Source organism: Lithobates pipiens, unplaced genomic scaffold (assembly GCF_037356315.1).
Source record: "Lithobates pipiens isolate NorthernLeopardFrog02 unplaced genomic scaffold, aLitPip1_a1.2 Scaffold_16, whole genome shotgun sequence".
NCBI classification, from domain to species: domain Eukaryota; kingdom Metazoa; phylum Chordata; class Amphibia; order Anura; family Ranidae; genus Lithobates; species Lithobates pipiens.
This window is the reverse complement of record NW_027507748.1, coordinates 116221714-116246346: the sequence shown is the minus strand read 5'-3', so window position 1 is coordinate 116246346 and position 24633 is coordinate 116221714. Positions and strand designations below refer to the sequence as shown.

General features: G+C 41.8%; 1 protein-coding gene across 2 annotated transcripts in view; it reads left to right on the top strand.

Moving 5' to 3' along the window:
- Positions 1-24633, top strand: part of GOSR1 (golgi SNAP receptor complex member 1) — a 182803-nt gene that overhangs the window by 143755 nt on the left and 14415 nt on the right. For both annotated transcript variants that reach the window (XM_077480330.1, XM_077480329.1), the window contains exon 8: positions 19155-19237. In XM_077480330.1, coding sequence (XP_077336456.1) covers positions 19155-19237 — 83 coding nt within the window. The remainder of the gene's footprint in view (positions 1-19154; positions 19238-24633) is intronic.

Genomic DNA, 24633 nt, shown 5'->3' with positions numbered 1-24633 from the left:
ACCAGCTGTCAAAATGACAGCCAGCAATTGCTTTGTATTACACAGCAGGAGAAGCTGTCAACATGCAGCTGCTCCTGTGCTAAATTACATTTGCAAATAGTCTGCAAGTGTTATTACAATAAATCTGTGTATGGTTTCATTATAATTACTACAAAGGTGTGACCTTCTACACAGAATTTTAAAGAGTCAGAATGAAACGAGTGAGAATACTCAAAGCATGTAGGTAATGTTTTAAATTTAGTTGCACTTTAAAAAATTTTTCATTAATTTTATTTCTTTATTCAGTGTCGCATAATAAGAAAATGGGCAAACATTGGGATGAAAACTTTTTTTTCATTTGCAAATAACTTTTCTATGCTTTGTGTCAGAAACATTATTTTAGTGTCATTTTAAACGAGACAAATTATGTATACTTTTTATTTACAGTAAAACTAACACTAGTCAAAGCTATTTTTTTATTTTTTTTATAGATTACTGCTTTCACATTTTTTTTTTTTTTACTTAATGCCAATGTGTGTATATTTTCTTATCTATAAAAGTCAGCAGCTACAAAAAGTGTAGCTGCTGACTTTTAATAATCGGACACTCACCTGTGACACAGTCCAGCGATGTGGGTGAACGAAGCCCTGTTCCTGTCCCCCTCCTCGGCGCCAGCATTGTGACTGTGGGCGCCCGACTGTGGCTTCACAGCCGGGCACACTCAAGCCGTTCTGCAACTTGTCCCAGAAGACAAATGTGGCATGTCAGGGGGTCACCTTCACTTAAAGCTCCATTTCTTTTCATACATCTAGGGACACAGAGCCATAGTAGTTACTATGTGGGTTATAGGACCGCTGATAGGTGATGGATACTGGCACGCCCTAAGGCAAGAAGTGTACTCCCTATGTAACCCCTCCCACTACTGGGAGTCCTCAGTTTTTTTTCGCCAGTGTCTAAGGTGTTGGTCACGAGTAAAGATGTGCTGTGCTGAGCTCCACTGGAAGCAATCCTTGCTGGGCCTAGCCATGCTGACCGGATCCGTTCAGTGTGTCCTTTCATGGGCCTAAGGAATGGAAACTAGGTTTTGCTTGCGAATGCTTCTCTTTTTAGAGAGCTGGACCCTGGGATTCAGTACTTTTTGGTAGTAAGGCCATAAAGTTTTACTGGCAGGCTGCTGTTGCAGGTCCAGGATTGTGGGTAACCTCTAGGTTCCCCTGTTCCTGAAGGTGTCGGAGCCCACCGTGAAGGGTGAAGATTGGGTTCATCTCAGATAACCCTGCAGTGAGGAAAGGTAAGTGGAGATTTTCTTATGAATTTCTCCTTTTAAGTTATAATGTTGTCATGCCTATGTGTCACAACTGGGGGCTGTATTGAGCACTCACTGCCTAATGCTGGAAACAGGCTGTATATGCCAAAAGCATTCCTTTAAAAAAAAAAAAAAAGAAAAAGACCGTGTGGCCGCTCAGCGGTGGTTTCTACCCCCGCCGCCATATCAGCTGTTTGCAGGACATCTGAAGTCTGCCGCTCGTGCGGGAAAACACTTTCTTTGCAAAGATGGGCATAATTAGCGCAGGGGGCAGGGCTAATGGCATCAGACACCGGCTACACACGGAGGACTTTTTAAAGCACTGTGTTTGTAGCTGCTGCTGGTTGTGGAGAGACACATGAGCAGGAGGGGGCTTACTTCAGATTTGGTGACACAGGCATTCCCTTTGACACATTATTACTTTACCAGGCTAGGTATTAATAGCAGCTTATAGCGCTGGACTATAACCTAGCAGTGTACATTTTTTTTGGTAGTGCCTCTGCTTTTGTGCTTCAAGCTATGAGTGGAAGAGGGACCAGGAACTCTTCTAAGGGTTCTAAAGGGTCAGTGGTTTCAAAACAAACTAAGTCCATTTCCAAAAGAATGCCATCCTCCTCTGAGAGTGATGCGGCCAGTCAGATTGAGCCGTCAGGGAAGACTGTTGTTGCATCTGCACTAGACACTTCAGTCCTTGTATATATCACACAGGAGGTTTTCTATTCTGCCATTTGTAATTTGGAAAAGAAGATTGATGCTATATCATCTCTCCTTAGTCTAAACGTGGCAGATCCCCATCCAGTGCTCAGGGCCCTCTTATTGAGGTGCAAGGGGCAGGGGATCAGGAAGATCTTCCAAGAGATTTGGAAGATACTAATATATCCTCTTCTGAGGATCCTAATATAGAGGGAGTAGCATCACAAGACAGGTTGCTTGTGCACTCTCTTACTAAATTGGTTCGTTCAACCTTTTTGCTGCCTGCAGTGCAGGCTCTTGATGAACCCACCTCTGGTTTGGGATCATTAAAACCTCCCCCATTTGGGGATGCTTTTCCTATTCATTTATGGCTAAAAAATCTTATGTATTCTGAATGGGAGCATCCGGATAAACAATATTATCCTCCTAAGAAATTTTCCACACTTTATCCTATGGAAGAGTATTTCTATAAGAAATGAGGGGTTCCAGCAATTGATGCTGCAATTTTCTTCGGTGAACAAGAGTCAGGGATCCAGAGAAAAATAAATCTCTCTTTCTAGCTCTGAATAATCTATTATCCCCGTTGGTGATATCAGAGGTTCCCTTAAAGGAACAGGGCACAGGTTTTTATTCAAACCTTTTTACGGTTCCAAAACCAAACGGAGAGGTAAGACCTATTCTAGATCTCAAAGATCTGAATCAGCACTTAAATATCCGATCCTTTCACATGGAGTCAATCCGATCAGTTGTTTCCATCCTGCAAGGAGGGGAGATTTTGGCTTCAATCGATATCAAAGATGCATATCTCCACGTGATAATATTTCTCGCTCACCAGAAATGTCTGCGCTTCAAAATAGATTGGGCTCAAGGCAGAATGGTCCTAGCCTATTTAGATGATTTACTTTTAATAGATGATCATTCAGTCTCAGGTCTAAACCAGAGTCTGATCACAGCTGTAAACTACCTGGAATCTCTGGGTTGGATACTCAGCCTAGAAACATCCTCCTTAAAGCCATTAAGAGGATTATAGTACTTGGGGCTGGTCATAGAATACTGTACAGAAGAAGGTATTCTTACCCCAGACAAGAATCGGTTCCATTATAGGACTAATTCAACTTCTCAAAACAAAGAAAAATCCTTCCATTTGTGCATGAGATTGTTAGGGAAAACGGCCTTATTTGAGGCTGTCTCTTACGTGCAGTTTCACTCAAGTCTGCTATAAAACACCATCCTGTCGGTCTGGAACAAAGATTCAGGCTTTGGATTTTCCAATACGTTTGGCTCCCGACGTACATCATAGCCTAAATTGGTGGTTGATATCAGCAACCCCCAAAAGGGGAAATCTTTTCTGCCAGTATCATGGAAAGTGATGACAACAGATGCCAGCCTTCTAGGCTGGGAAGCAGTCCTGGAAGAAGATTGTGTCCAGGGGAGATGGTCCAAGTTAGAGAGGACCTTGCCTATCAACATTTTGGAGATTTGGGCAGTACGTCTGGCCCTAGAATCTTGGACAGTCAAACTAGGGGATTGTCCTGTCGGGATTCAATCCAACAATGCCACGGATGTGGCTTACATCAATCACCAGGGGGGCAAGAGAAGTCGTGCAGCCCAAAAAGAGGTGAATCATCAAACGTGAACTCCTCATCCTGAATTCCTACCAAAAGTGGTGATAGGTTTTCATTTAAACTGAGATATTATTCTTCCTCCTTTCTTCCCAGAGCCTCAATCTAGGGAAGAGAAGGCACTACATTCCCTTGATGTAGTAAGAGCGATCAGAATCTTAAAGTCGACGGCTCAGGTTCGCAAAACAGATGTTTTGTTTGTACTGCCAGAAGGTCCAAAAAGGGGACAGGCAGCATCAAAATCTACTATTCCCAAATGGATTTGTCAAGTGATTGTTCAAGCTTACGGCTTAAAGAAGAAAATTCCTCCTTTTCATGTTAAAGCGCACTCAGGGCGATTAGCGCCTCTTGGGCGATGCATCATCAGGCCTCTATGGCTCAGATCTGTAAGGCCGCAACTTGGTCTTCAGTTCATACATTTACCAGATTTTATCAAATCGATGTTAAAGGATATTACCTTTGGGCGCAGTGTACAGCAGGCTGCAGTATGAGTCCTCTGGCCTCCTTTTTGCCCTACTTTTTTGTTGCGTCTCCCTCCCTTCAGTTGCCATTGCTATGGGACATCCCACATAGTAACTACTATGGCTCTGTGTTCCCTGATGTATGAAAAGAAAACAGGATTTTTAAAACGGCTTACCTGTAAAATCCTTTTCTTTTATGTACATCAGGGGACACAGAGGTCCCTCCCTTCTTGGTATACACTTGTATTGCTTGGCTACAAAACTGAGGACTCCCAGTAGTGGGAGGGGTTATATAGAGAGTACACTTCTTGCCTTAGGGCGTGTCAGTGTCCATCACCTATCAGTGGCCCTATAACCCACATAGTAAGTACTATGGCTCTGTTTCCCCTGATGTACATCAAAGAAAAGGATTTTACAGATAAGCTGTTTTAAAATCCATTTTTTTTTCAAATTTTCCCTTTAAAAACCAAATTCATTATATGTGTTGAGTTACTCCTTTAGGTCTTAGTAAACATTGTCAGGCCCAGTGCTGCAACCAGATGTTTGCCAGACTGCGACCAATATGACTAGGGCAATGAACCTTGACGGAGGCCTAGCAGACACTGCCCTCTGCCATAGCTCTTTTGTGTTGATCCTCCAGAACAAGATGCAGATCTCTACATAAGGCTCTCATTTCTACCCATATGTGTAGAATCTTATGGCTAAAAGCCTGCACACCTGAAGCTACTTGCAAATTTCACCTCACGTGTATGGCCTTTAAAGGAGGATATCTATTTGGTGAGGCAGTTAACAAATTTATCAAAGATTTCACAAGAGGAAAAGTACTTCTTCCACAATGCAAGGTTCCTAGTCCCCCCCACCCCCCTTCCTCAGGTGCATCGATCTCCTCAAACATAGTGACCCATTACTCTCCACAGGCTACATCTTCAAAGCTATAACTCAATTCTTCCTTTTGGCATAAGACTTAAAACACAAAACTTTCTAAGTGCACCTAAAACCCTGGGATGTCTGTTTCAGTTTGCCTTTCTTTTGGTCACAGACATCCTAGGGGGTTTTCAGTTTATTTCAAAGTGGTACAAAATAGAGTTCAAAACTCCCTCATCGTTGTCTTCTTTCAACCAAGCAAAATCTTAAGGTCAGATATGTAGACCACCCTGAACCATCTTGTTTCCCAGGAAGTAGTCTCTCTGGTTCCTTTGGAGGACAGGTTCAAAGGATTATATTAAAACCTGTTCATGGTGTCAAAACCCAACGGGTGTATTTATCCTATCCTGAACCTAAAATTCCTAAACACGTACCTTCACATTCCAAAGTTTCACATGGAATCCGCAGGTCGGTCATTGCTTTCTGGAGTCCAGGGGAATTCTTAGCATCAGTAGATATTAAAGACTCTTATCTCCATATTTCCATTTACTCACCTTATCATTGCTTACTGCACACAGTACTGCAAACAGGCCAGGCCTTCTATCTCATGGCCTATCTCATATTACCCTTTGTACCACCAACCCCTCCCTTTAGAATATAAGCTCTACAAACAGGACCCTCCTGTCCCTTCTGTAATGTATTGTAATTGTGCTGACACCCCTTTACATTGTAAAGCGCTGCGTAAACTGTTGGCGCTATATAAATTGTTAAAAATAATAATAACGGCCCCTTGTTCCACCCTGCTTTTCAGTCACTGGTTTTAAAGGCATGGCTGATGAAATACAAGTTTTGAGGGGCAGGAGTATCTCTGATTGTGGCATTTATACATTGCTTAAAGCCAAAAGAGCCACTTTTAGAAAAATTTGCAATTATACCTGAAAATCCTTCTTTGCCTGGTGTGAACACAGGCATTTTAATCCCAGATTTCTCTGTCTGCTGGCCTTCCCACTATCTAAAGGCCACTTAATCTATATAAAATAGGGTGTTCTTGACTTGTCAGGGCCTAACAAAGGACATCCTGCCTCAAAATCCATTAGTTAACATGAGCTTACACTCTTACGTCCTCACTCCACCAGATCAGTGCCACCTGGTCTTCAATTCATACCGTCTCCAAGTTCTAGTAGACGGATGGCTAAGCTTTTTTGAATGCAGCTTTTGACTGTGTTTGCCACCATACTCTCAATTGGGGACACCCCAGGGTCTTAGAATAGCCAGCCTGTGTGTTGTACTGTATGACCAAGATAAGAATTTTTGTTTACCTGTATATTCCTTATTTTGGAATACATTACAGACACAGGTCTCACTTATTCTGCATCGCATGCTTAAAAACTGGGGCAGGGTTTAAGGCTGGCTTCACACTTCAGCGATGCGGGAATGCCGCGAATCCGCGGCGGGTTCCCGCATCACATGCCTCCCGGCGGTAGTTCACACTGCCCTATGCGAACTGCTGGGAGTGTCAGTGAAACGTTAATGACACCCCCAGATCAGTTCGCATATCGCAGTGCGATCTGCAAACTCGCACAGGAATCGGATCGCATGGTGTGAACACCCATGCGATCCGATTCTGCTGCGGACCAAAAAAGGGTCCTGTGCGAGTTTGGGGCGGGTGCGATGTGAATTCGACCATACTATCTGTATGGCTGAACTTGCATCGCACAGAGATCGGATGTGATTTGCACTGCAGTGTGAATCACATCCGGTTCTCGTAGCCGCAGCAGTGTGATCCCAGCCTAAGAGTACCCCCAAGGAAGCATGTCCAGCAAAGCTTTGCCAGTGTCCAATTATGTGATAGTACCAGCCTCTACCCCAGAGTCTATAAATACCCAGCCCTTGTCCTGTACTGTACCCCAAGATATGGACTTTACAGGTTAGTCAAATTCCTTTTTCTTTTTAAAAATGTTTTCTTGCTGTGTGTTCACATCTACTTTAAGTCATGACAAAGCTATTGTCAAACAGGTTCATAGTGGGAATTTAAAAACTGCCCTGGTTCAGAAAGGTTGCACAAATATGAGCGTTAAAGTGGGCAATCATGGGACAAGAACACATACAGTGCATCCGGAAGATATTCACAGCACTTCATTTTTTCCACATTTTATTATGTTATAGCCTTATTCCAATATTGATTCAATTCAGTATTTTCCTCAAAATTCTACAAACAATACACCATAATGACAACATGAAAGAAGTTTGTTTGAAATCTTTGCAAATTTATTAAAAATAAAAAAATAAAAAAATCTCATGTACATAATAAGTATGAATCAATATTTTGTTGAAGCACCTTTGGCACCAATTACAGCCTTAAGTCTTTTTCAGTATGATGCTACAAGCTTGGCACACCTATTTTTGGGCAGTTTCTCCCATTCTTCTTTGCAGGAACTCTCAAGCTCCATCAGGTTGGTGAGTTGGGGAGTGTTGGTGCACAGCCATTTTCAGATCTGTCGAGATGTTAAATCTGGTTCAAGTCTGGGCTCTGGCTTGGCCACTCAAGGACATTCACAGAGTTGTCCCATATCAACTCCTTTGTTATCTTGGCTGTATGCTTAGGGTTGTTGTCCAGCTGGAAGATGATCCTTTTCCCCCAGTCAGAGGTCCAGAGTGCTCTGTGGCAGGTTTTCCCATCAAGGATGACTCTGTACACAGCTGCATTAATCTATCCCTCAATCTTGACTAGTTTCCCAGTTCCTGCTGCTGGAAAACATCCCCACAGCATGATGCTGCCACTACCATCCTTCACTGTAGGGATGATATTGGCCAGGTAGTGAGCGGTGCCTGGTTTCCTCCAGATATGACGCTTGCCATTCAGGACAAACAGTTCAGACTTTGTTTCATCAGACCAAAGAATTTTGTTTCTCGTGGTCAGAGTACTTCAGATGCCTTTGACAAACTCCAGGTGGGCTGTCACATGCCTTTTACTGAGGAGTGGCTTCCGTCTCTCTCCTCTCTCCACAGAGAAATGCTGGAGCTCTGTCAGTGTGACCATCGGTTCTTGGTCACCGTCCTGACTAAGGCCCTTCTGCCTCGATCGCTCAGTTTGGCTGGGCGGTCCGCTCTAGGAAGAGTCCTGGTGGTTCCATACTTCTTCCATTTACGGAAGATGGAGGCCACTGTGCTCATTGGGGCTTTCAATGCTGCAGACATTTTTCTGTACCCTTCCCTAGATCTGTGCATCAATACAATCCTGTCTCAGAGGTCTGCAAACAATTCCTTGGACTTCATGGCTTGGTTTGTGCTCTGACATGCACTGTTAACTGCGAGACCTTATATGACAGGTGTGTGCCTTTCCAAATCACGCCCAATCAATGAATTTACCACAGATGTACTCCAATCAAGTTGTAGAAACATCTCAAGGCTGATTAGTGGAAACAATGCACCTGAGCTCAATTTTGAGTGTCATGACAAAGGCTGTGAATACTTTTGCAATGATTTCAAACAAACTGTAATGTTTGTAGAATTTTGAGGAAAATAATGAATGTAATCATTTTTTAAATAAAGCTGTAACATAACAAAATGGTTGATTGTGATCCTTGAGGCTGCTTTGCTGGGCTCTTATGTGGAACTCAGTAACCTGGCTTATTGGGGCTTGAACTCGGCAATTACCACTACTATGCAGACAAACCTAAAGCTTTGGGGACAAGCTAGGGCCCAGTACCTATCAAATAATAAAACAGGGTATAAGTGCATCGCAAACAAAAAATTCCAAAAAATTGATGAAGTCCCAGAATTATTTATCAATGTAGTGATGAGAAAAAGTCCAGAAAGTTGATGGACAACAAGGTGAAAGTCCCTCCACCTTCTTATCTACCCTCACCTCTAAGCATGGACTCCTGAGCCAACAGGTAGTTATGCAAGCAGATCCCAATATACCAAATGTGTTGAAGCGGATCGTACACTCATTTACAGACTCCTCAAAAACAAATACGGACGCCAAACCATAAATGATAAAAGGAGAAGATCTAAGTGCTCACTGTATATAAATAAGGGCTTTAATTGTGTCCAAACACGGACTACTCACATTTAAAAAGTTAGGTACAGGCATAAACGAGCATGTGTCAGCCAGGTTCCGAAGGGCAGCAGCGGGTGATGTCATACACAGCCTGCCCTTGTACGCGTTACGTTTTTGTGAACTTCCTCAGCGGGGCGTGATCAAATAATACTTGCTTTCCCTACGCCTCACTCTTGGGCGACCCTCAGCTCTACCATTTGATCACTGTGCCAGATCCCATTCTGTGGGCTAGACATGGTATTAAACTATTTATAATTTGTGGAATCCTCCTGTCTTCATGAGCTCCAATGCAGGTTTCAACTTCCCAATGGAATGTTTTTCAGATTCTTACAGCTGCGTCATGCTGTGGGTGCTCAATTTCCAATTGCACCCACTCTGCAAACTGACCCATTAGAGAGCCAATTAATGGTGGAGGATGTTCTTAAACCACTATCCTCCCTGTATTCCAAACTCGCTCCCTTATTCACGCCTAGAATAGTCTCTCTTTATGTGAAGTGGCACTCCGATCTCCCATCTCTTTCAGAAAATGATTGGAAGGATTTCCTTTTGTAATATGTGCCAACCATGATTTCTTCTTGGGATTGATTCATTCAATTAAAATGTATTCATAGGGTATATTATACCCCACAAGGACTAGCTGCAATTAATCCTGGTAGATCTGATGTCTGTCTACGATGCAATCTTGTCACTGGTTCCTATACCCATATGTCCTGATCCTATCCTAGGGCTCCAGCCTTTTTGGTCAGGAGTTTTGACTACTATTAACAGTCACTTTGATTGTACCAATGGACCCTTTCATTTTGTTGCTGGGGATCATTGATCTAGTGGAGACCACTAAACACACCAAGTTGGTTTTTTTTTTCTCCTCCTATAAGGCGAGAAGTAAAATTTTTCATAAATGGAAATCACCAGCCCCTCCCAATGTATCTAGCTGGAAAGCAGCTATCAACGGATCTCTTTTTCTCTACAAACTCACTTATGCAAGCAGGTACAGCCTCGCAAAATTTGACAAAATATGGAGCAGTTGAATTGATGCTCAAAGTATAACAGTGTGAAGCACATATATATATATATATACCCTGTTTCCCCTAAAATAAGACCTAGTGTGATTGTCGGGGATATCTGCAATAAAAGCCCTACCCCCCAAATAAGCCCTAGTTAACGTCCTTGTAGGTCTTCTTTTCAGGGTAGGGCTTATTTTTGAGGAAACGGAGTAGGGCTTATTTGGGTGGTAGGGCTTATATTGCAGCCAACACCGACAATCACGCTAGGTCTTATATTAGGGGAAACAGGGGGTGTGTGTGTGTGTGTGTGTGTGTATATATATATATATATATATATATATAAAATGTATATATGTATGTGTGTGCATCTCATACAATTAGAATATCATCAAGTTAATTTATTGCAGTGATTCAATTCAAAAAGTGAAACTCCTATATTTTATATAGATGCGTTACACTCGGAGTGATATATTTCAAGCATTTCTTTCTTTTGATTATGACTTTTCAGTATCTCAGAAAATTTGAATATTACAGAAGACCAGTAAAAAAAGGGATTTTTAAAACAGAAATGTTGGCTTACTGAAAAGAAGGTCCATGTACAGTATAGTATGCACTCAATACGTGGGCCTCCTTTTGCATGAATTACTGCATCAATATGGCGTGGCATGTAGGTGGTCAGCCTGTGGTACAAGCCACATGAATGGTAGTAAGCGCAGGGTCTATCAAAGGGTGGAATGACGGTGCCATTGTATATGGGGACTCCGGGATCCAAGGTAAAGCCGGTAATGGGATAGAGAATGAAGGCTCTCGTAATATTCCTGGACTTGTTGGGCAGCCGCCACAGATTCATTATGAAGCCTACCTTGTTTGTCCTGTAAAGTATGAATAATCGATGTGAAAATACTTTTGATAGGAAGGAAAAAAAAATATGTATATAATCCTTATCGGAGGAATGGAGTGTGTGCCATGAGTTATGAAGCGCAAGATGCTGAAGGTGTGATTTGATCATGTGTAATGACTTGTATGGCAAAATTGAAGATCCAGTGAAAGTATCCAGTAGTGGTGAGGGGGACATTTGAAGTCGCCTCCAACCACCAGAAAGCCAGCAAACAATCACAGAACATTCAAAGAAAATCCACCTGACCCTTGTTGGGACAATAAATATTAGCAAGGGTAATAGGTCTGCTGCACGCCCCTAATCCAGGACAGGCAGATGATGGATGTAATTCAGCCTGCCTGTGCCGGCCACCCACAGTAAATGTACTGTGAGTGGTCGGCAAGTGGTTAAAGTCTTTATTGGTCAAATGGGTAATTCTCTGGACCAGTGGACTTTAACATGGTTGTATTGCTTGCTGTAAAAAATGATACTGTCTGATTAGTTGTCTGGACCTGATTTTTAGTATGTTTGTGGAGCCATCTTACACAGGCACAAAGCTAGGAAATATAAGTGTACCTAAAGAAAAATACATTCTAAAAAATCAGCTAACAAATGGTCCTTTTATACAAGACCTAAAAGTACTTAGACACAGGTGCATTAATAAAACTAGGTTGATTTATAACAATTCCAAACAATAAAAAGAACTATGTGTTCAAATCATCATAAATTAACTTGCAGCAATATAAGTGAAAACAGTGTCAATTTTGACAGCAAATTTCAATTTAGTTTTAGTCTTAGTCTTAGGACTAAAATTGCATTTTTGTTTTAGTCCCATTTTAGTCTTCTGCAATTGTTTTACTTTGGAAAAGAAGAAAGGTAACGGCGCTCTCTGCAGGGACAACTCAATCCATACACCAGGTCCACTCACAGGTGCCAAGGCTCAATGTGTCCCAACACACTCCAATGCAACAGTAGTAAGAAGAGCCGGCAACACTGTAATCCTTGAAGTGTCGTTTATTGGTACATATGTTTTATTGTCACTCTGATTTACCAATAAACGACACTTCAAGGATTGCAGTGTTGCCGGCTCTTCTTACTACAATTGGTTTACTTTGTCGTATTTAGTCGACTAAATCTCCAGTACATTTTAGTCGACTAAAATGGCCTACCTTTTAGACTAAAATCTCCAGTACATATTAGTCGACTAAAACTAATTTTAGTCACCTGAAATCGAATGGGTGTAATTAAATTGTAATGCAGTTACATTTCTCTACAATTCCAAACTCATTACTGTATATACTGCTGGATTGAAAAATCTCATATGTTATTATTTAAGTTATTGAGGTATGAACATGCACTAAAGGCCAGTGTTAATTTTGACGTCAAATTTCAATTTAGTTTTAGTCTTAGTCTTTTGACTAAAATGCTATTTTAATTTTAGTCCCTTTTAGACTTTTGACTAAAATGCCATTTTAGTTTCAGTTGTATTTTAGTCATGTTTTCCTTTTAGTTGTATTTTAGTCTAATAAAATAGTATTAATTTTGTTGACTAAAATGTTTGTCATTTTAGTCAACGAAATTAACACTGCTTGGGGCTTGGTGATGTCACATCCTCCGGAAGTACTGTGGCAGCAATCTTGTATTTTTTTGAGTGTCGTTTTAATAAACCACCTTGTTTTTTTTGGGGGGGGGGGGGGTTTAAACGACTACATTATTGGATGTGCCTTTTATAGTCCTCTTCCATTATATGTGTTTGTGAGCTCAGCTGGTGTTGCTGGATACTACAGGCTGTCAAAGCTGTCTGTCATCCAGGCATTTTTAGATCCTATAGTTCCAGTAAGTGTGTTTGCTGAACTTGGTGACACCTGTCATTGACACACATTGTTTTGAAGTGTTACCTGTGGCACTGCACCTGGCTCTTTATATTCAGTGTAGCAATTTATCGGGGACATTGTCACTAATATTCAAATATAAATTGTGTTATTTATGTTTTTAGCTTATTATGCTGCAGGTTATTTGAGCACATATATTTTGATTGTTAGCACTATATTTTATTGTCTTTTGGGATTTGTTCTAAACCAACTATTTTTTTCTTGAAGCACCTGTTTTACAGTACTTAGAAAATATATATTATATCCTTTCCTTAGTCTCTGATTTTACAGATTCCCAACCAAATTATTAGCATTTGTTACAGAAGACATAGAGTGTCTAAGGAGATCATTTTCTGTAAAAGTTTTGTGATACCCAGATGTCAATGCAATAATCATACTAAATAGTAGAGATAATTTGTACTCAAACATTCTAAATGTGCAATTGGGAGTTCTCTCTACGCAACACTTTTCTTATTAGGTATGCTACCCAATGCTGTTACATCCCCCAAACTCCACAGCACACGGCTCCTTCGTCAGTAATTCCTTTTTGATGTAAACTTTGCTTTTTTAACAGAATGTAAAGCTATGTCCTTCCCTAATGTACAGGCTTGAAAGCTACAAGCATTTGCCTGCCTTACTTATCGAGCTCTGCTTTTCAGATGTTAAAAGCACTCACTCCCAGGATATATTCCTAATGAGGTTTTATAATTGTGTCTCTGGGGTGCTCTTTACATAACCCAGCAGTACTCTGGATCTGAGCTAGTCGGACCTGTTCAGCTAGAATGATAACTGCTGTAATGAGTCCGGGGACACTGCAGAGATTTGCTGTGAGAGTAACTGCTGGCTAGTGAAAGGAGTCAAGAACACATTTGATTTAGGTCATTTATTACAGAGGAACAGCTTGGCTGCAATTATTGCCAATCCTTGACACGGCAGCTCTGTTTCCATCTGATTAGAGTGCCCTGGCATGGCCCTCAGCAGCAGACAGCAACATACTAAGATCCTAACTATTAAATGTATATTCTTGCCACTCTCAGGGATCATACTATGCCAGTCTGTTAAATGAGACCAAAAAACAGCATTTAGTGTTAATCTTTTGGCATTATACCTTATACCTGTGCTTTATTTGGTTCTAAAAGTTACATTTTATTCTAAATCTATAATCCTATTTTTTCAGTTTTATTCATTTAACCACTTCAGCCCTGGATGATTTTACCCCCTTCCTAATCAGAGCACTTTTTTTTTTACAATTTGACACTGTACTACAAATAACTTTCTTTTGGTGGTATTTGATTACCTCTGCGGTTTTTATTATTTGCGTTATACACAAAAAAAGAGTGACAATTTTGATTTTTTTTTAAACTTTTTGCTATAATAAATATCCTCAAATTTTTTTTAACAAAAAAATTCTTCATCAGTTTAGGCAAATATGTACTCTTCTACATATTTTTGGTACAATCGCAATACACGTATATTGATTGGTTTGTGCAAAAGTTATAGCATCTACAAACTATGAGAAAGATTTATGGCTTTTTTTTTTTTTTTTTTTTTATACTAGTAATGGTGGTGATCTGCGATTTTCAGTGGTATTGAGATGGACAGATCGGACACTTTTGACACGTTTTTGGGACCATTGACATTTATACTTCGATCAGTGCTGTAAATATGCACCGATTACTGTATAAATGTCACTGGCAGGGAAGGGGTTAACACTAGGGGTGATCAAGAGGTTAAATGTGTGTTCCCTCAGTTTGTTCTAACTGTATGGAGATAGGACTGACTAGGGTAGGAGACATATCGTTATTCCTACTTAGTAGGAACAAACGACATGTCTCCTCTCCCCTAACAGAACGGCGATTTGTGCGTTTACACACACAAATCCCGTGCTGGCTCTCGTGCATGCGATCGCACATGGCCGGCAGCACCCGCCGTTGTGCAGGGGGTGCTTGCACCCCCTTAAATGGAACCCAGTATGGGGTTTCGTGCAGGGGTGCCATTATGCCCCCTTAAAAAGACATGAGCCGGTTAAAAATAACCAAACAGAGAGCTTCATTCATAAAGCAGAATCTACCACTTTAAGAAATGCAGTAAAATCACGCTCAGCATTTAAAAAAATTTTTTTGGGCATTTACAAAAAAAAATGCTACTAAAATAGCGCATGCGCTATTTTATGAAGTGATGCAGTATTTTAGTAGTGAAAGCTTGTGGTAATTTAACAGGGTGATAGCCAGAGTTAAACAACCAATAGTAAATAGCTGAATGTCAGGGAGTGGGCAGCTGCCGCATCCTTGACCGACGAGTCAGCAAACCGAGGGTGTAAACAAAAAAAATTGCCGGCAATGAAAAATGAAGAAAACCACGTGGTTCCCCCAACCCCCCCCCCCCCCCCCCCAGCTTAAACTAAAGTGAATGTCCCACTTAAAGGAAAAAAGTCCCAAAAATTGAGCCAGAAAAGGGCTGGGCCGCACATGCATCCGCCCAGCGCCCCTGTCAGTTTCCCCCTCCCCCCATGCTGTGTGTCAGAGATCTGAATCGCTGTGCAGCCGCTGTAATGATGTCCTGCCTCCTAGACTGCCTCTTGTGATAGATGTCACACTGTTCCAATGCTAGGAATAATTGTGCCGTGTTTCATAGGAGGCAGGTCATTGTTACCGCGGCTGCACGGCGATTCATATCCAGCTCTGACACAAAACGTGACATCTCATTACTAGGTAGGCTGTACCTGATGGGCATTTCTGCATGTCATGGGTGCTGATAGGCTACATTTTCTACCCTAGGCTTATAGGTGAGTCAATACGTTTTACCCATTTTTTGTGGTAAAATTAGGTGCCTCGGCTTATATTCGGGTCGGCCTATACTCGAGTATATACGGTAAATGTATTTTATTGGGATTTTGTGATCTGTGCCATTTTTTGTTGGACTAATTGTGAAGTGAAAGGAAAATTGTAAATGGTTTTCAATTTTTTTTACAAATGAGTGAAAAGTGTGGCGTGCATTCAGCCCCCCCAAGTCAATATTTTGTAGAACCATGTTTCGCTGCAATTACAGCTGCAAGTCTTTTTGGGTACGTCTACCAGCTTTGCACATCTAGAGAGTGAATTTTTCGCCCATTCTCAAAACTTGCAGACTCTAAGCCCTTGTACCCACCGTCGGACATTCCGACAACAAAATCCGTCTGCTTTTTTCCGACGGATTTTGTCCGAAACTGGTGTTGCATACACACGATCGGACAAAGTTGTCGGAAAATCCGATCGCTCGGAAAGTGATGACGTTCATTCGTTATGACGGGACTAAGTTTAGGCTAGTAGCCAATAGCTTTGGTCTCGTAATTTTATCTGAGCATGCGTGGCACTTTGATCAGAATTCTCTACAAACGATCGGACTTTGTCCGATCGGATCATGTTGTCGGAAAATTTTATATCCAGCTCTCAAACTTTGTTGGTCGGACGTTCCGACTGAAAAAGTCCGATAGAGCCCACACACAGACGGATTATCCGACAACACGTTCCGATCTGACATTTTCCGACGGAATTTCCGACCGTGTGTACAAGGGCTTACAGGTTTTTTTTTTTCTAAGATTTCCCTGTAGTTGGCTCCATACATCTTCCCATCAACTCTGACCAGCTTCCTTTTCCCTGCTAAAGAAAAACATCCCCATAACATGATGCTGCCACCACCATGTTTGACAGTGGGGATGGGGTGTTCAGGGTGATGTGCAGTGTTAGCTTTACACTGCACATAGTTTTGCTTTTAGGCCAAAAAGTTCAATTTTGGTCTCACCTGACCAGAGCACTTTCTTCAACATGTTTGCTGTGTCCCCCACATGGCTTCTCGCAAACTGCAAACAGGACTTCTTATGGCTTTCATCTTGCCACTCTTCCATAAAGGCCAGATTTGTGGCGTGCACGACTAATAGTTGTCCTGTGGACAGATTCTCCCACCTGAGCTGTGGATCTCTGCAGCTCCTTAGGAGTTACCATGGGCCTTTTGGCTGCTTCTCTGATTAATGTTCTCCTTGCCCGGCCTGTTAGTTTGGGTGGACGGCAATGTCTTTGTAGGTTTGCAGTTATGCCATACTCTTTCCATTTTCGAACGATGGATTGAACAGTGCTCTGTAAAATGCTCTGTAAAATGTTCATAGCTTGGGATATTTTCTTTATAACCTAACCCTTCTTTATACCTGTCTGGTATGTTCCTTGGCCTTCATGATGCTATTTGTTCAGTAAGGTTCAGTAAGGTTCTCTAACGAACCTCTAAGGGCTTTACAGAACAGCTGGGTTTTATACTGAGATAAAAATTAAAAACGGTTGGATTCTATTTACTGATTAGGTGACTTCTGAAGGCAATTGGTTCCAATAGATTTTAGTTAGGGGTATTGGAGCAAAGGGGGCTAAATACAAATGCATGTCACACTTTTCACATATTTATTTGTAAAAAAATGTGAAAATCATTTATAATTTTCCTTCCACTTCACAATTATGTGCCCCATTGTGTTGGTCTATCACATAAAATCCAAATAAAATACATTTACGTTTTTGGTTGTAACATGCCAAAATGTGGAAAATTATAGGGGTATGAATACTTTTTCAAGGCACTGTACGCGCCCGCCCGCTTCTTAACAGCCATGTTTTTTTACTGGTTGTTAAGGATGCCGTGGGTGTCGGTTCCTTAACTATCGCATGCTGCACCACTATTTACCGCATTTAATTGTGTATTTCCTTGAATTTAACACCTTTTCATGTGGTATTTAGCGAGCGTTTTCACCAGTTTTCGGGAAATACAGTAAAAATGGTATGGTGAATTGTTTCAGGCTCACATGCGATATTTAGGCACCTGAATACCGCATGTAAGATGCTTTTGTGAATGGAGGCCAGAGTGGTAACAGTTTGGCTTTTGTTTTAAAATGTTTACTGTTAAAGATGAATTGATCAAAGAAAAGTTTAAATGCAAGTTCCCTTTTATGAGAAAATAATAAATGCACATATTTTTGCAAGGAAAAAAGTGCATTTTATTACATTTTTTTCATAGAAGTCTGCAAAGTATTGCACCCAATGTCAGGCTCCTGCAGACACTTCCTGTTGCTCTCTGACCATACCTCTGTATAGGCTTTTAGCTGCAGAGCTGTAGGAAGTGTCTATGGGCTTTGAATGCGCTGATCAGCACACTTGTAGTCCATAGAGGACTACAAGTCCTGTCTGCCATGGTACCGCAGTCATATCTATTGTCAAGTGATGACTTGCCGTCCATCCATTAGTCTCCTAACTACTTCATCCTTTATTCCAGACTCGATAAGTATACTAAACTTTCTAAAATGGCCCATGGCACTCATAGGCACAAACAATCTGCTGCTTAAACCTACATGCATGCCCTGGTGCTTGCCCTTTGTAGCTGTTGGCAAAGTGAGCAGATTCCCCTGCTAGACCTTGGAATGCGTAGATCCTTTGCCATGTGCGATCTTCATTGAAAATGAATTTCACCAATAATTTGTATTCTACTTTGGACCACATTAACTTAAAACAAGGAGGGAATATGTCATCACCCAGTCCTCCTACTTTTTTGCCCTATTGTGTAACATTGACAGTGAGATCTGCTAGTGGTACACTTTCAGAGAAACTGCTTTATAAAAAAAAAAAACGTCCTGCTGTAATAGTTTGAAAGCTGCAATTTCTGATCACTACTACAGGAAATGCTGATTGCCTGGCTCTAATACCAATGTAATTTCATCAATATTCAAATATCAAATTTCTCTGGCTCCCTCGATCTGCCTACTTGTTCCATGTAAGTGACTTAGGAAGTATTGAAACTAGTGGGTGAGCATAACAGCCAGGCAACAAACATTTTCAGAGGGCAACAATGGCAGCCTCAATTTCCCATTATAGGTTCAATTAATTTGTTTGCAATCTCTTTCCATTAACAAAATGTTTGCCTGCACCGCCTACAAATGGCACTTGCACCTTTGCTATGTGTCCTGCCTTGTGTATTGAATCATAGGCCCGATGTCTGTTTGTATTTCACTGAAGTTTTTATCTTTGTAAATGCATGGTTGTGAATTCCTATCCAGACACACATAATCAGGAGATTTTACAGCTAATTTATGTGCACAGCTTCAGCTCCTTTTGTTTGAAGTAGTCAATGTAATTTAAATAGGTTTGTAAACATTCTGTATAAATTCTTTAATTATCTGAAGGATGAGAAGCCTGCCAGCAGCTGCATATATTTGTTGGGTATTTATTTAAATCAGGCATGGATTAGTTTTTTTGGCTAGTCATCTCTGAGGGGAGAAAATTCTCTTGAAGATGTTGACTGTGTAAATACTAAAATTATTTGCAAGCTAACATACATTTGCTCATTTTCCTTCAATTGACTTAATAATTCATATGTATGAATATTAAAGTGCTTCTTGTGTTTTCACAGTATTGCAATGGCAACAAAAGAAAACATGACATCACAAAGGGGAATTTTGAAATCCATACAGAGCCGGATGAATACCTTGGCCAGTATCCTTACATAATAAGTTTGCGGTCAATTATTATACTGTATATATCAATATTTTAAGCGGTTTTTGTTTTGATTTTTTGAACAACATGTGGTAAGTACAGTCAAAAGTCTCATTACTCAATTGCTCATGCTATCAGACAGATCGCAGACCTGAAAGAAAAATTTATGTGGAATCTGGAACTCTCCTCTCCTCAAAATAAACCTTTAGTATTACTGGGGGTTCCAATCTGTTGGACTGTACATATGACCTTAACAGTAACCGCTATTTTGTACTGCCTTGGCCAATTCGGTTTCTTTGTGTGTAAGCTTCTAGCAAGCTCCACAGTATGAAGGAGCAATAATTAAATTGTATGTAAACCCTTACCTTGGAAAACAACCCATTCAGTATAGAATTGAAATGAAACAGTAAAAAATGTGTGTATAGATATTAAAACATAAATACCTTTATTCCACTTTTTATAAGTGATCACATAACCTTTCTGTGCTGCTGAGAACAGAGGTTAGGGAGGAGAAACTGCAGCACACTAGTCTTTCCAGTGACAGGCTGTCGGAGGGGGGGGGGGCGGGGTGTGAACAGAAGTCTGCTCATTAGAGGAGAGCACACTGAGTTTCCAGCACAGATAGAGAACTGACCACTCTGTGCCCTCTTGCTTAGTGTAGTCAGCTTTTAATAGAAAAGCAGAGGGACTGTCAGGAACAGGGATTTCACACAAAAGAAAGCAATACAAAGAGAACAAGAGATTTGTTAACCTGTAGCTACTCATGAACAACAAATGGAAGTATCCGGTCAAATACACACAAGCATATAAACACAAAAAACATTGATTCCTTTTATGTATGGTCTAATGCCTACTGGGGGCGCATTTAAAACTCTATAAACTCTTTAAAAAATATACTGTGAGAATGTATGTACTGTGTAGGGCTTTGTTGTAAGCAGTGACAGACCATAGGCCAAATTTGTGGCAAAACTCTGAGGATGGCCTCTATTAGAGTTAAAGCGGGGTTCCACCCTAAAGTGGAACCTCCACTGATCGGATCCCTCCCCCCCTCCGGTGTCACAATTGGCACCTTTCAGGGGGGAGGGGGGGTGGAGATACCTGTCAAAGACAGGTATTTACACCCACTTCCGGGCATAGACTCCCGTGGGAGTCTACGCCATTTCCTGTCCTGCCGCGATGTCTGCTGGGACACACACGGGTCCCAGTGACAGCGCAGAGAATTCCTATTGCACTGCGCTACTCACGCATGCGCAGTAGGGAACCAGGAAGTGAAGCCGATTCGCTTCACTTCCTGATTCCCTCACCTAGAATGGTGGCGGCAGCAGCCGAGGGCCGAGCGATCGATCGATCGGCCTCGGCTGCCGGCATCGCTGGAACCCGGGACAGGTGAGTGTCCATTTATTAAAAGTCAGCAGCTGTAGTATTTATAGCTGCTGGCTTTTAATATTTTTTTTTTTGGTGGAATCCCTCTTTAATTACATTTTTCCATTCAGTGTGGGGGAGAGGATTCCTTCCAGCTAAGAAGAATTTTTTTGGCATAAAATATAATGATAGTTCCTCTATCAACCCCGGAAAACATGCCTTAGAGTATTGGAGATTAGGTAGGCTTAATGCAGTTGTCCTTTGTCCAAAATGGTTATGGGGGGTAGGATCATAGTGCATAAAACAAAAATCTACTTATTGACCACAGACTCAGATACAGAGTTGGGGAGTGCCTAATCCAGACCTTCGAATAGTGGTGTAGTTTGATGGTATATCTTGAGTTGTATCACTAAGGCCACCCATCTACGGTTCGAATCTTGGCCGATTCAGTAGGAATCGGCCAAGATTCAAACCATATATGGGCAGGTTGAATGTCCCAAGTTGATCGATCAACTTGGGTACAACCAGCCTGCTGGATTTTGCATTCGATTATCTCTAGCAACTAGTATAGCTGTTAGCAATAATCACTGGTTTCCCCTGCCAGGAGAATACAATAGCTCGATGGGAGGAATTCCCCTGTCAAACATCACATGGTTGAAGGAAAGAAATTTGCTCAGTGTATGGGCTGCTTAAGTCTTTTCAAAGTCTTCCCAATCCTTCGCCATCTGTTGTGATCTCAAGTTATGCCACTCATGTTGAATTGGGGGATTTTGATTTGGTCTGGGAGAAAGTAATGTTGCGCAGAACTAAGTGATCAGTTTGGCGTTATTCATTAATAGTAGGAATTTTTCTAGATGGGTTTGTGCGGGTATCAACAGCTTTATATTGTCAACAGCAAGTCAACAGCTTTATATTGCGTAGTGGCTGCGTGATGAAGTTGGTGACAATCTAAAAATGTATATAATGGCATGTCCTGGAAACGTAATGCCCGGTACACACTACAGTTTTATTTCATGCAACCCCACAGGTTGCCAGAGAAAAAACTGACAGCTCCGGTCTGGAGCCGCTGTTACTAACCATGCAAGGTTAGTCCAACGATCTGCCCCGCTGAGCTGTTGTGTTGTGATAGGGGTCGGCTGCTGGTTTTCCACAAAATAATACCCATTTTTTTAGCTGGTACGACGAGTAAATAGATACCAAACAAGTCACGTTTTGAAATTGTGTCTGCCTGTGGAACAGTGCCAATCTACGGTACTTAAAATTCCCCATAGGTGGGATTTTAAAAGCCTTTACAGGTTGCCAATTTAGGGTTACACAGGAGGTCGAATTATTGTTCTCACTCTGATGTTCGTGGCGATACCTCACGTGTGTGATGTAAGCTCCATTTGCATATGCGTGCAGGACCGACACATGCGTTCATTGTGAACAGACGGATGGGGGCACTTAACAAAAAAAAAAATTATTTATTAACTTTTTTTTTTGTTTGACTTTCTTTTTTTGATCGAATTTATTGCTATCACTTGTGCTAACAAGCAGTGACAGGTCCACTTCGTCTATTAACCAGTTCCCGACCAGCGTACGCCGATGTACATCGGCAGAATGGCACGGGCAGGCATATTGGCATCCAATCTCTAATGCCGCCCTGCCATCGCGAGCTTGCCACCGGCGGCCCGCTCGTGTGCTGGTCGGGACCCCCGTGAGTCCAGTAACGGGTCCCACGGACTCTATCGCCGCGGGCATACCCGCGATCGTCTCACGGGGCGGCTGAACGGAGAGATGCCGTTGTAAACAGCATCTCACCGTTCTGCTTAGCAACTAGTGACGCTGATCTCTGCTCCATGTGATTGGAGCAGAGATCAGTGTTCACTAAATGAAAGCCCAGCCCCCAACAGTTAGTAACACACCCCTAGGAACACTTAACCCCTACACTGCCACCCACTGGTTAACCCCTTTACTGCCAGTGTCATTTACACAGGAATCACTGCATTTATATAGCAGTGATTGTTGTATAAATGACAATGGTCCCAAAAAATGTGTTAAAAATGTCCGATGTGTCCGCCATAATGTCGCAGTCACAATAAAAATCGCTGATCGCCGCTATTACTAGTAAAAAATAAAAATTATTAATAAAAATGCCATAAAACTATCCCCTATTTTGTAAACGCACAAACCAATCAATAATCGGTTATTACGTATACGTATCGGCCTAAACTGAGGGAAAAAATTTTTTTTTATGTTTTTGGGGGATATTTATTATAACAAAAAGTAAAAAATGAGTTTTTTTCAAAATTGACGCTCTATTTTTGTTTATAGCGCAAAAAATAAAAACCGCAGCGGTGATCAAATACCACCAAAAGAAAGCTCTATTTGTGGGGGAAAAAGGACATCAATTTTGTTTGGGAGCCGCGTTGCATGACCGTGCAATTGTCAGTTAAAGCAACGCAGTGCCGAATCGCAAAAAGTGGTCTGGTCTTTGACCAGCAAAATGGTCCGGTCTGAAGTGGTTAAACCTCAGATGCCTCCTCTGCCATTGAAAGCTTCGGATCAGTTCAGTCCTAAATTGGCAATGGCTGGTAAACAACAGACAGAAACCGGAAGTGACAAAATCCTTTTCGCTTCAGGTTTCTGACATCACACAGTGTGAGGAACGACATTCGTTCCTTCCACTGTGTCTCAGGAAGAGGATGCCACCGGACGAATCTTTATTGGGCTCCTTGATTCCACGGGAGTGCCCCTTAAAGGCATCGGCGGGAGGGGGTTTGCACCCCCTTCTGTGTGTAAAAATAATCCAGTGGCTCTTTAGCTGCTCTGAATACTATTGCCAGCTGGAAACATTGTTACCATGGTCATTGCTTTGTGTGATGACCTAGATATCACCTTTCCTATTAAGCAGCGTCCTGGTATGTCACTGGACATGAAGCTGTTGAGAGGCTGCCCAATCGCTCCCACAGTTTTTTGTTTTTGCTACAACGACGCACTAGCACACAATTGTCAGTTAAAGCAACGCAGTGCCGTATCGCTGACAATGGCCTGGTCATTAAAGCGGTTCTTCACCCTAAAGGGGAAGTTCCGCTAATCTGATCCCTCCCCCCCTCCGGTGCCACAATCGGCACATTTAAGGGGGGGGGGGGTGCAGTTACCTGGATAATCCAGGTAACTGCACCCACTTCCGGCCAGACCCCCGCAGACGCCCCCCGTTGTGTTCTGGGAAACACACAGTTCCCAGAGACACAGCAGGGGACCATAAGAGACGCGCAGCGCGACTCACGCATGCGCAGTAGGGAACCGGGCAGTGAAGCCGTCATGCTTCACTTCCCCATTCCCTGACAGAGGATGGCGGCGGTGGCAGCAGCGAGACGAGCGATCACTCGTCATCTGCCGCTGACATCGCTGGACCCTGGGACAGGTAAGTGTGATTTTATTAAAAGTCAGCAGCTGCAATATTAGTAGCTGCTGGCTTTTAATATTTTTTTTTTTTTAGGTGCAGCTCCTCTTTAAGGGGGCAAATCCTTTCCAGGGCTGAAGTGCTTAAACATATTATTTTTTTTGCTAGAAACTACTTAGAACCCCCAAATATTATATACATTTTTAAGCAGAGACTCTAGAGAATAAAATGGTGGGTGTTTCATATTTTTATGTCGCACAGTGGTTATTTCAAACGCAAATTTTTGGGAACAAATTTAATGAATTTATAAAAAAAAAAAACACAATATAAGGTCAGTAATTGCCTCCGTGAGACAAAGGGAATACATAGTATCCATGGACATCCAAGATGCCTATCTACATGTTCCCATTTACCCACCTCATCAGTGCTTTCTGTGCCCATTGGCCTATTGTCTGCTCCCAATGGTTAGAACTCGGCCTTATCTATTCTTTTTCAAAGGCCTCTGTCTTCACTCTCCCTTGTAACAATGTTTCTTTAAGGTGGACCTCGCATTAAGACCCCCTTGTAGCATCCTGTGCTGCCTTGGGTCCTCATCTTGGTTCTCTCTGCCGAAACCACCATTTAAACCTGTCTGGAGGATCTCTCATGC